Source organism: Spea bombifrons, chromosome 4 (assembly GCF_027358695.1).
Source record: "Spea bombifrons isolate aSpeBom1 chromosome 4, aSpeBom1.2.pri, whole genome shotgun sequence".
Taxonomy (NCBI): Eukaryota; Metazoa; Chordata; class Amphibia; order Anura; family Pelobatidae; genus Spea; species Spea bombifrons.
The window spans coordinates 52,636,878-52,650,117 of NC_071090.1; the positions used below are offsets into that span (position 1 = coordinate 52,636,878).

At 37.7% G+C, this 13,240-nt stretch overlaps 1 protein-coding gene across 1 annotated transcript; it reads left to right on the top strand.

The window, feature by feature from the left end:
- Nucleotides 1–3,731: 3,731 nt before the first annotated feature.
- TMEM168 (transmembrane protein 168) lies at nucleotides 3,732–11,396 on the top strand. Its single transcript, XM_053463195.1, has 5 exons — nucleotides 3,732–4,052; nucleotides 5,243–6,516; nucleotides 7,262–7,404; nucleotides 8,118–8,392; nucleotides 10,773–11,396. Exons 2-5 carry the CDS (start codon nucleotides 5,380–5,382, stop codon nucleotides 11,318–11,320), a joined length of 2,103 nt encoding a protein of 700 aa, XP_053319170.1. The 5' UTR covers nucleotides 3,732–4,052; nucleotides 5,243–5,379; the 3' UTR covers nucleotides 11,321–11,396.
- Nucleotides 11,397–13,240: the final 1,844 nt, after the last annotated feature.

Here is a 13,240-nt window from a genome sequence, read left to right on the forward strand (position 1 = left end):
CTCTAAAATGTTTATCTGTCATATTCGCCTCTTGTATATTACAGGGATAGGTAATAAGAACAATTCAAGCAATGCTGAACTGCAACTAACATGATTTCCAACTTTTGGCACATGGAGGATTGAAGAGAGAGACCTAAGTCTACCCCTGCTTACATATACTGAGGTATAAAAGGCTGAGGGTTCATGTTTATTGTTAAAAGTAGTTATGGTTCTTTTGTTGTTGGATATTTTTAGGGTGCTGTTCACGGTTGCGGAAAAAAGAATTCCAGGATGCCCATCTTTAAATGGCCAGTCTACCAAACCTAGTTGAATTTTCAAATGTTTTATCATTTTTTTCTCCGACAGGGAATTGCAGATTCTATGACATCAAACAAAACTGTGACAAGAAGCTGAGCGATGAGGAAATTGAAGGTTGGTAGCTGGTCAAAAGCAGTGCTTAGTGCCCCGGTGCAGGTTGTTCCATCTAATTGGGCAATGTGTATAGTTGCCCAGAGTCCATTATAATGGGGGCTCACTTTCATGTCTATTTTCTATTAAGAATATAAGCTTTTACCTTATACAATTTTGCCTATGATAGCCTTTTAACAATTAATCTAGTGTAAGCTATTTCAGCATGTGCAGCACTTCGTAAATGGCAATTGCAGGTCTGTGATTTGCCAATAGCCACAATATCAATTGCCTATCTCGCCTCTGTGAATGAAATAAAGTGCTTAGTGTTGTAACGTCATCTGACATTGTGCCACCTTGATGAGAGACATCAACTTATCTTTTCCCCTTTTATAAAAATTCAAATTCTATCTAGCAGAAATGCCTCTTTGCAAATTGTGTTTCATGATATTGCATTCCTAGCATAATTTAGGATATTTCAGAGTATAATTTAAGGCTGTTTCTAGATTGACTTTGTAGACTCAATAACTGTTCAAGATGATTTTCCTAGCATTAGAGGCAATGATGTGGTGACGATGAATATGAATGAAGTTCCAAGCGCTGAGGTTTTATTAGCTACATGGTATACTAAATAATGTGTTCTTCAATGTCCTGCCTTTTCACTGATCTACTGAATATTTTAGAATTAGTCATTTTATTTATTTTGTTTTATTTTCATTAGCACTCAGATAACATCAGAAAATCACTATAAAGTAGGAATGTCCAACTCTCTCTTTTGGAGCTATGAACACAATGTATTTTCAGCATTATATATATAAGTTATATAGTATACTTTGTGCATTGGTTCACAGTGTTAATTGTTTGACTTTTAATTATGGTAAGTAAATCTGGAGACAGGAAGTTTTGTGACTCTACAGCGGTACCACACGACAGCATTAAAAGCATTTTAATATCACATATATATACTGCTTGCTAAAATAGAACCAAATAAATGCTAATTTACCAGCCACACTATTTTCTTGTGTTGTATGCAAGACTTTCTCTGGTAACTTAGTGTGAGGCTTATTTTACAGGCTGACAAAATATTATGAACGATGGCTCTTGAAATATTATTAACATTGCCTTACTTTTTTTTTATAGAGCTGGGTAAAAAAAATGTACTACTCAAAAAATGGGTTTAAGTTCAAGAATCTGATGTTCCACCATTGTCGCTGCTTGTGACGCTACCACATTTCAGGAAATTTCACGTGGCATGATAGAGTACACAAACCGATGGTTATTCCCACTTTTTCAATTAATTACTTAATATACTATGCATAATAACCTTCCCATGGAAGCAATTTAGGATATTTTGCCCAGTTCTTTTCTGTTTGTTAAAAATGCAGATTTCAGACAGCTGAAGAGAGACCCTTTTGTTTAATGTGACTGTGGCCTATTAATAGCTATTTACATGACTGGGTAAGGTATTTGGGCAGAAGAACACTGTAATACACTTACCTAGCAAATATTATGAGCGCCTAAAAAGAGGGACATCAGGGGAAGAAGAGGAACAGAGGGATTTTGGGCCCAAAGAGGGACCGTCTCTTCTAAACAAGGACACTTGGGAAGTACAGGATAGTTATACCCTATGGGTACTTGTCCTTTAAAAAATTTAAAAATAATAAAAAATATTTTTATTCTTTGCTGATACCAAATACGCAAAATGATAAGAACAACAACTTATTGTTGTATTAGAAAGTTTGTGTATTTCCTTGGTATTTTAAATTAGACTAAGTATAACATTCACAAGATTTTTTTTTACAGGCCATGGAACATTTTCAAACTTGAGGACATTTGCGCCTTCGGTAAAAAAAAGTGGTATTTCCAGCCAACCACGCAGTAAACATATCTTAAAAAAATGTTTTATTCATAATATCCCTGGTGCGTACCACATAATGTAGTGAGGACTGGGTTACTATTAAGCCTCATGTGTTTAGAGTTCCTGAACCCAAAGTGTTTAGTGTTCCTTGGGAACCCAACCCTATAGATTCTGTAGTCTGTGTCCATGAAATCCACTTTTGCATTTCTGCAAAGTGGAGTATATTTCTGCATAACATACCATTTGTTCACAAAAGAGAGGTCAGACAAATGAACGGTGAATATGAAACTGTAACAGCGTAACCACTGGAATCAGTTTAGTGCTTATCAAATGTTGAGGTCCCTGAACATAGTCTGTAATTATAAGAGAAGCAAGTTGGTAGAGCTGTCAGATTGCCATTTAAATATATGCAGCAGGCAAGCCACAGTGTAAAGCACAGAAGTACTCAGAGCGTATGGTTTTTACATAATGACAGGCCGCACTTATGAAACACTGTTGAGAATTCTAGAACTTCAATGTAAATCCGCGAACCTAACGTAAATTAATATTTTTACAGCCCAACTAAGACAAGCAAGTCCAAAAGTATGTTTGTGTTGCTGCCATAATAATTTTATTTTATATGTTTCATATTTGTATTTGTAAAGGTTTATTATTGTTTTTTAGTATGTAAAACTTAAACATTACTGCAACTTATATTGATATAACTTTGTTACTGGTGTCACCAAATACCCTCCGGGTTTGACCCAGAGATCTCTGGGTGAAGCACCACATCACCGGTTCTCCCGGTCAAGACCCGAATCCTCCGGGTTGCGAGGGCAGGGTCTTGATGCGCCCTGCTTCCCGCCCATTTTCCCTTTAATTGGGGCTTGTTTGGCCTGCCCACCAAGATCATTTGGGACCGCCCAAAGTATTGGGACACCTGACCATTACACCAACAGGGACTTTGATGACATCACATTCTAAATACATAGACATTGATATGTAGTTTGCCCCCCCTTTGCAGCTACGATGATCCTTGCAACTGACTGGTTGCTGTGCCTGGTCGTCATACTTGGGAGAAGAGTCCAGTGAGTACATGATGGCTGAGTGTCCCTTTAAGACGAGGGCACAACATTGTTTACTGCCATCTACTAATTATATGTGTTAATAAAACATGCACGCAAATTATTGGTAAACATATATTTTATCATACCATATAAGAAAAAGTCATGCCATAGCTTGGTCTGTTAACTGTTTATTTAAAAAAATATGAAATTTGTTTTGTTTTTTTTGTCTTTTTCCACTAAAGAAAATGAACAAAGCATAGACAAATATCATGTTTATCAAATAACTTTTTCCAATTAGGACAGACTGTATGCTTTCTCCAGTATAGAAAGCAAAGCAACCAACAACTCTCAGTATAGCCAATCAAACGTCAACGGCAGCAATCTGATAGAAGGAAGTGACGTTCGCCGTTCTCACTAGTGTGATCAAAGCAGGACGCCGTACATCGCGTCTCGATACCGCCGCTCCCCAGCCCCCGGTCACCGTCACTTGACAGAATGAGCGTGTGGGCGGACTCACGCTGAATGCAGGAAGTCGTGGCAGTCTGCCTGCTCCTGCGTTAAGATGAAAGCCCCCGGTACTTTCGGAAACTGGCTTTACTGACTTCTTTTAAGTCAGCGTTGAAGAAAGTTTCTGTCTTTAATGGCATGTTTCCAGGATTCTGACACTTCGGAAGCCGTACATTTGTTCTTCGCACTGTGCAGGGCGGATGTACGATGTGCCGTGGAAGTGACCCTGAAGAGAGGAGCGCTTTGACACGGTGGTGTGTATAACTTTTTAGAACTGGCTGTGCTCTCACTATCCTGCATGCTCCCGGTTTCCTTTACTCGGTTGATTACCTCGGGGAAGGGGGCAAAATAAAATACGCCTTTGGGGCTTCAGTACTCCCTCCTCGCTTTCATGCTATACACACAATTCCCATCCTGATTTTTTTTAGTTTGAAAAGTTTTGAGGAAGTTGTGTGTATTTCCGAGTCCATTTTATATGGCTTCCGCCCTCAATAGATCATCCTGCCTCTTATGGATTCAATATCGAAAGGACAGGTTTTCGGTGAAATAAATATTCATGCATGCTTTGTTCGGGGGTATATCTACTTTATGACATTTTGGCATCCACGGCTGTTATTCCAAATGAAGTTGTCTATGTGATTGAGTGCAATCCATTAAATGCCTCTCTAAAAAGCAAAAGGAATTACATTCAACTAAAGAGTCAGTTTATAATATTGTTACCAACTTCAGGAAGTTAAATTAGGTTATATTAATTTTCAGCAATGCTGAATTCTGATTATATATATATATATATATATATATATATATATATATATAAATAAAGCTGGAAACCTTGCTAGTTAAATAAAAAAAATAATAAATGTAATAATGAAAACATAGGCAGTGCATCGCTTACAAAATGTGCTAAAAGCCCACAGCAGCTGAGCAATAATATGTTGGGAAATATTGTTTTTCTTGTGATTAAGAATTATGCTTTGACCTCTTATAAATTGATATGATTTAAAACTTTTTGGCGCAACGTCCACTCTCCATTAAAGGCACTTTAATGCATATGAAAATTGTACAGCGTTGTGTAATATGATGGTGTTATGTAAACAACAACAATAAATAATAATAATACGATAGCTGTGACGTCCTTTATATGTATGTGCTGTACCTTCTGCATATGCGAGGGGGGATTCTGTAGAATCATCTAATATGCATTCGGAGAATGCGGAGTGTTCCTTTAATACTTCTACTAGGAAATATCATGTATAATAGCCATTCATGTATGGTCCCTATAGCTATATTACAAATAAAAGTCACAATAACACCTCTTATACAGGGCATGTTATTTTGTGCTCGCATATAATACGTGTTCTGAAGGTGTGATTGCCAAAGTATTCTGTTACTGTCTGATTTTTGTATTTCTGCTCATGTTTATTTTCTACTTTTTATTTTCTAGGTCTATCAGTCAAACTGCACAAATAAAAACTTGAATGTAACTCCAGTTCGGCCCAGAAAGAAAAAAAAAAACAAAAACAAACAAACAAACCAGTTATTCCTTTGAAGTTTGGGAATCCCCACTTTTCACCGGTTTACATGTGTAGGTCACTTCGTTACTGCGTTAGTCACTGTTTGCACGCAGCGATGACAAAACTAGAAGAGGCAAATAAAGAAGTCAACATGCATTCATCAGTCAGATACCTGGGCTATTTCGCAAGGATAAGTTTGCTAGTCGCTATATGCATGGGCCTTTATGTTAGATGGGAGCAGACCGCGGATACCCTGATATTAGTAATATTCATATTAGGCCTCTTCATCCTTGGAATTGCAAGCATCTTGTACTATTATTTTTCAATGGAAGCCGCCAGCGTAAGCCTTTCCAATCTCTGGTTCGGATTCCTACTTGGTCTCCTTTGCTTTATTGATGATTCCAAGTTCCGGCATGATGTAAAGGAAGAAGCCACCAAATACTTGCTCGTTTCCTCCATAGGTATAAGAACTTTGTGTGCTCTGGTGGAGCGAATTTGTGGCTGTGTTAGACATCGTCCCACTTTTCTGACCTCTGCTGAGTTTCTGGAGCTCGTTGGCTTTGCGATCGCCAGCACTATCATGCTGTTAGAAAAATCCATAAGCATCATCTTGCTAGTAGCTGCGTTTGCCTTGTTAATTATTGATTTGCGGATGAAGACCTTCCTCGCTATTCCGAACTTGGTGACTTTTGCAGTCCTGGCACCTGTGCTGTTTTTCCCGTCGTTGCAGATTCCTGTGAACCCGTATGCCTTGTCTTGTTTCTTTTGTTGCATTGTAAGCGAGCCGCTCCTTGATGTCTACTTCAGTGGGCTCTCTGTTACAGAACGATGGAAGCCATATCTGTACCGGAGAAATATTTGCAGGAGGCTTTCAGTTGTCTTAATTGGGATCATCGAGTTTATCTTTTTTGTGCTTGCTGCCTTAAAATTAAGTGACCTACAGCTCTGGTATTTTGTTATTCCTGGCTTTTCCATTTTTGGCATTTTTTGGTTGATCTGTCATATCATATTTGTAATTACCCTGTGGGGCTTCCATACAAAACTAAATGATTGTCACAAAGTATACTACACCCACAGACCAGATCACAACAGCCTGGACAGAGTTATGGCTTCAAAAGGAATGCGTCATTTTTGCCTAATTTCTGAGCGTTTGGTCTTCTTCAGTCTGCTTGCGACAGCAGTTCTTGGTGCTGTATCTTGGCAGGTAAGGCTGAATTGTTATTAAGCAGTTTTCATATATGGGGAAAGGCACTAATAGAGCTGGACTTTTTTTGTCTTTTAAGGGATAACCACCTAATAATTTATCATAATTAAATATGTTTACTTAAATGGAATAATGTATGTGGAACAATAAATGAGACATTAAAAATAATCAGAGTAGGTGGAATAGCGTGCCCCCCCCCACAGTAGTAATGTTCAAACCATATTATCACCCTTACAAAATAGTGGCTCAGAGGTGATGTTTATTATTATATACGAAGCGCTTTATTATTCAATGAAATGGCGTCCAAGCAAACTGTGTGCACATGCTTTGGTGGTCAGTTGATAATGTGATTTGTGTTTTGGATATCTTGACAATTTACAGAGTATGGGTTATATATGAGATGCATCTGAGTTTATTCACTAGAGGGGGAGTTGTGGTTTTTAACTACCTCACTTCATTATGAAGGGCCAACACTGCCAAGGTTCTCCGAGAGATTCTGAGTTGGCCTTTTTGACTTTTTGGCTATGCATCGTAGAAGACCAGCCATATTCCTCCTGCAGCAGAAGATCACTGGTGTTGGGCCTTCATAATGTATAGTGATGTCACTCCTTCCTTTAGTGAACAGACCTAGGGTTTCTAGCTGATTGTTTTTCTTCTTCTTCCCGGTGAGAGATAAGTTCAGCACAGCACACGTTTCTGAACTGGCATTAAGGCTCTAATGTTTATATTGTTGCTTGCATTATAGCCATCTAATGGGATCTTCATGAGCGTGTTCCTGATTGTATTACCCTTGGAGTCCATGGCGCATGGTCTTTTCCATGAATTGGGTAGTTGTCTGGGAGGGACCTGTGTTGGATATGCAGTTGTGATACCCACAAACTTCTGCAGGTATTTATTTTCTGTTACTGTATATTGTTAACTATATATTTTTGGTTTTAGTATTTTGGTAAGAAATAAAAGGCTAGCATCTGTATAGATATAAGTATATACGATAATGGATTTATCTGGATCAGACAGCAAATACTTATCTCTTCCATGGAGGGTTACATATGGGCACTTAATTGTTAAAATATACACACACAATGCATATAGGAAAAAAAATCTGCAAAGAAATATTTTGATAGTTCTTGAGCAGATCCATATCCTCCATAGCTTATTGAGATTGTGATGGTCATTTTTGTTATTACCAATGTGCTGATCCATACCAACATCATACATTGGGTTCCAATGTCTCTTTATACACATCAGAAAGACACTAGGGCCACGAGACTCTTCTTATGCATAACCTAATCTTCTTCTGTAGGTCATACTCATTTCAGGATAAATATCTAGCAAAGCTAAAAATAATAGTGAACAGGATAGTTTTGTAAATGTCTGTAAGCAGCCTATCTGGTACACTGAAGACTTATGGAGAAGTGTGAAAAGTCATCAAAAGAAATCTTACATGGCCGTTATATGTAATAAGCAAGTTAAGCAGGCCCCTTAGAGACATGGAAAAACAACCACTAGCCAATTATTAATTTGTATAGAAGCAATCACTTTTACTTTTTAATTTCACCCAAAATAAACCTGAGATATATTTTCTTTTTCTTTGAATCCAGTCCCAATGGACAGCCTTTGCTTCTTCCACCAGAACATGTACAGGAACTGAACATGCGGTCAACGGGGATGTTAAATGGTATCCAGCGATTCTTTGCCTCTCACATGATTGAAACCTATGGGTGTGACTACTCTACAAGTGGACTTAATTTTGACACTCTGCATTCAAAAATTAAATCTTTCCTGGAGCTAAGAACGTCTGACGGTCCCAGACACGATACGTACATCATATATTACAGTGGACATTCCCATGGCACTGGGGAGTGGGCATTAGCAGGTGAGTGGGTGGGCTTTTTTAAGATGTTAAGTTTTTGTGTGCCAGATAGAGGAATTGGCAGTAACATATAAAATGTCCATTGTTCCGTGTCAAACATGGCTGGTGTTCCAGACATTTACATGTCTGGGTAGTTTTGTGGCAGTGTATCAGTTTTTATACTTGTTTGATGACCGACCATCCTGTTCATCTACAGGTTAGCTGCGTAGATATTTTGTTTGTTTGTTATCCGTTAGTCACTGATGGCAAAGCTAGGGGTTTGGCTAATATAGCTAAGCATAGTTTATCAGACACTAATGTGCCGTGACAGATGGAAGGCACTGTCATTAACTTTTTTTTTTTTTTTTTTAAATCTAGACCATTTTAGGACCTCTGGAGAGCGCTATTAAGAATTAGAAAATGTTAACCCTCTGCTAGCAATTGTGTATAAAAAGATTCTGTTTACTTGTTTCAATTAGGCATATTTAGTATGCGATTGATGTGGAGTCACATAATATTTCATGATTGCTAGGCACTTGGAAGTTTTCCAGTTTTTGTTTTTTTGTTTTTTTTTTTCTCTCCAAAATAAGCTACCAACTACCCAGGCGTAACAGACAGTCTAAAACTGCCTGATAGATGCTTTATGGCCTATTAGATTTTAGTGTTTTGGGGTTTTTTTCTGCAAAAGAAAAAAAGAAATGAGATATCTGCTGTTTGCATGTTTTGATAACCATCATGTAATGTACTTGGCTTAGCTAAATAATAATAATAATAATAATAATAATAATAATAATAATAAACAAAAAAAAATATATGTATGTATGTCAAAAAATCAGAGTATTGCAGAGTATGCGGTGATACCTTTTTTATTGGACTAACAATATTTAAGAGACAAGCTTTCAAGAGTTATCCTCTCTTCATCAGGTCTGAAGCAATACTGATCCAATAAAAAAAGGTATCACCGCATACTCTGCAATACTCAGATTTTTTGACATTGTGTCTACTGGACTAATACGGCTTAACCCATTTACATTATATATATATATATATAATATAGTGTGTGTGTATATATCTGTGTAGCTTATAAGTATTCAGTGTGCACCTCCAGGTGTTGCTCTGGACCACCTGCAGACTTTTCTGTGTGCTTTATTAAGTGTTCCGCCACCTGGATATCCCAGGGAGCAAACGCCTAAGGTGTCGTATATTTTGACTAGGCGTTGATGTGCTTATTATGGAGTTTTCTGTGCAGTCCCTTTTGGCTAATGCATGATACAATAGGACTGGACAGAGAGTAATGGCCTCTGGCTGAAAGTTCCCAGTAGGACCATCTTTAGCGCTGCTCGGTAAGGAAAAGATATAACCTTCTAGGCATGAGGAAAATTCTGTGCACTAAGAACAGCACTGAACGCATAGGGGAATTGTCTTTAGAAACTGTGAAAAATATAGATTCCACATTTCAGAAACCTTTTCAATATAACAGCAACAAACGCGGGACTGATTATTTACTAGTTCAAACTCATTTCAGAGGTACAGCTAAGTTAAGGTGCAGTAGATGAAGACAGGTCTGCAAGATCGTCAAAAATAGCCCAAGAAGTTAACAAACTCCATGTAATCTCATCTCTCATAGCATAACCCAAAAGGTTTTATTTAACCCATTCAGACCCGAGGGAATTTCCTACCCTAATGTGTATGATTTTTACCAGATGTTTGATAAACCATGATTCCCCTTTTCTGTATGGTGTACCTGCACGAAATATACGTAGTTTTGTTCATGGCCTTCTTTTAAAACACATACAATGTGATTATTAGCGTTTAATATGTTAATAACCTATACTAAAATAGAAAAAACCACCCATTTTTGCAAATCCGTGTTAGATTCCTTCTACACAGTAGATGTCCAATTTACGTTCAGGAACATCCCGATTACATTAATACCCCACATACAAAGTTTTTGTGTGTTCTTGAGCTGTGGTTCTCACCCTTCCTAATGCTGCGACCCTTTAATGCAGTTCCTCATGTTGTGGTGACTCCCAACCATAAAATGATGTAATTATATATTGTGAAATATGTGTTTTCCGATGGTCTTAGGCGACCCCTGTGAAAGGGTCGTTCGGCCCCAAAGGGGTCGCGACCCACAGGTTGAGAACCGCTGTTCTAGAGGGTCGTATCGCTCCATTACATATTCCCGTTTAAAGCCCTTACATAGCTATGTAGGTATATACTAGGTTATTGTATTGCCTGTATGTGTTTTGTAACATGGTGGAGATACTTGAACCATTTTTTGTTTTGTGATGTAATATTGTATCCATTGATTGTTTTGTTTTGGCAGTCACATAGTTAACCTTGTATGCTTAGTTTTTTTTTGTGTATTCTTCATGTTTTTCCTGTTTCAAACTATTTGCAGGTGGTGAGACGTTGCGTTTTGAAACTCTGTTGGAATGGTGGCGAGAGAAAAATAGTGCCTTTTGCTCAAGACTTATAATCGTACTTGACACGGAGAGTTCCCAGCCATGGGTTAAGGAAGTCAGAAAAGTTAACGATCAGTACATTGCTGTCCAAGGGGCTGAACTGGCGAGGGTAGTAGATATCGAAGAAGCAGATCCTCCACAGCTGGGTGATTTCACCAAGGAATGGGTGGAGTACAACTGCAACCCTGACAATAACATCAGCTGGTCTGAGAAAGGACGTACCGTGAAGGCAATATATGGTGTGTCGAAACGCTGGAGTGACTATACACTGCATTTACCAACTGGGAACGATGTCACCAAACATTGGATAATCTATTTCCCTCGCATTACTTACCCACTTGTTCATTTAGCCAATTGGTGCGGTGCTCTTAACATGTTCTGGCTCTGCAAAGTTTGCTACAATTGCCTCAAAAGGTTAAAAATGAATTGGTTTCTCCCAGCGGTGCTTGATACTGGCCAAGGCTTTAAACTAGTAAAATCCTAATTTGCACCAAAATTAAGATGGGGGGCCATTGAACTCTGACAGCAGTCTCCCAAAATATATACACTTCAGCTTGAAATCGTTTGGCTCCATTGGTTACGCATCAGTTGATGAGATTAACGTTGAACTTTGTTACTGAATGTATGTTATGGGTTTGAAGGAACGGTTGTGTGTTCGGGTTTTCACGTCTGTGTGAGTGCCATATTGCTCGACAACTAACCATGTAAGCAGTAACCTTTTCAATGGGGATGGCTTAGTAAAGAAGGAGTTGGCGAAAGAGTTTTAGTTCCGTTGCACTGACTTTACTTTGTATTCTTAAGGGCCAACCCCAGTGGGCTTCTGCTTCAAGAATAGCTTGAATTGGTTGTACTATGCATCTTGGCCGTTGTTGCAGATGATTCTATCGGGGATGGTCCTTTATAATTCATAGTGAATTTAGGGAGTCAAGACCACAACTCTTCTGCAGTTCAGTAGGAAACAAACCCCCACCTTACTGGCTGTAGTGTGGTATGCTATTGGATTTTCTAAAACCTTGGTGCATAACTAGTTGATGTAGATGTATATATCTATACATCAATTTTCTTTTTTTTTTACAGACTGAATGGGCACGTGTCAATTTAGCCTTGTTCATTTAATTAAATGCAGAAACATAAAACTTTATTTCTATCAGTTTTTCTTCTTAGTGCATATAGGGTTTTTGTATGCCTTATTTAGTTAATATATATTCAGCTATGGTTTGTTCTTTGTGTGCAATCTCCATGATGGTGTTCTGTTCCAAAGTCATTGTATCATGTTATCTTGTTAGAATACACCACAATCGTAAGAAATCCAACATATTGTTTGCACCCTTCTGTTTTGTTTACTATTTCTTGTATATAAACGGCTTTATAAAAAGTTATGTAGCACATTTGTTGTTGGTTCGCTGAACAGCGGAGTTCTGCATACAAAGACGGGGGAGATGATTTTCTCTTGCTGCTTTAAATTAAGGAGCGGGATGAAGAAAATGGAACAGAAAGAAAAATGCCTTTTCCCCTTAAATATATTTTAGCATGTTATAGTAATGAATAGTATATTTTTTTTTGTCTGGTGGGGGACACATTTGTTTAGAAATGTAATTTATTTATAATGCCTCCCTCACCACCATTTAATTCTCTAATGCAAAAAAAAAAAATGGGAAGGACAACCAACCCTTTAACAATGCATTGTGCAGGGCCATGGTTGTGTGGTATATTTAATGTGGTGACATGCGATTTAAAATTGTACTGGAACTCACTGTTTAGTGAATCGGACCTTTAGATTCCTCCCTGTATAGACGTGAACCAGTGACAGAGGTAATGAAAGAGCTCAGGGATGAATAATTTTGATATTTAAGTATGCTTTATAATATTTCTGGTCTGGTGAATTTAATCCCACTCTACTTGTATAAATCCTTACCATACTAATGTTTTATATCCGATCTATGCAACTTCCTTTCAAATCTAAAATACACATTTTATGTTCTTGTACCCCCACACATGTATATATTTTGCAAACATCATTGTCGAGGAAGGGTTGTTACAGCTTTTCTGTGTTTTTGTTTTTTTATTACAATTCATGAATAATATTGGTTAAATGCTTTTATTTGAGGAACTGTAAATAAAATTTTAATGGATGTTTTTATTCTTTCTTAATACACCAATGGTTCTAGCATTCCTTATATTACATTTTAAATGATAGCTTTTTGAATCCAGGGGAGGAGTGCAATATAAGTTTAGGATTTATTTTATAACTCCTGGTCATCTTTATGAAGTAGCTTTTATAGCAGTAAATAAAGCAGACTGAGAATAGAGCATATCCTAACCCCTTTTAAATTTACCTGTCAATTATATTTTTAGCTGTGGCTGCGTTAATTGCCCTCACATTGCGTTCTAGTGGATTGGCATC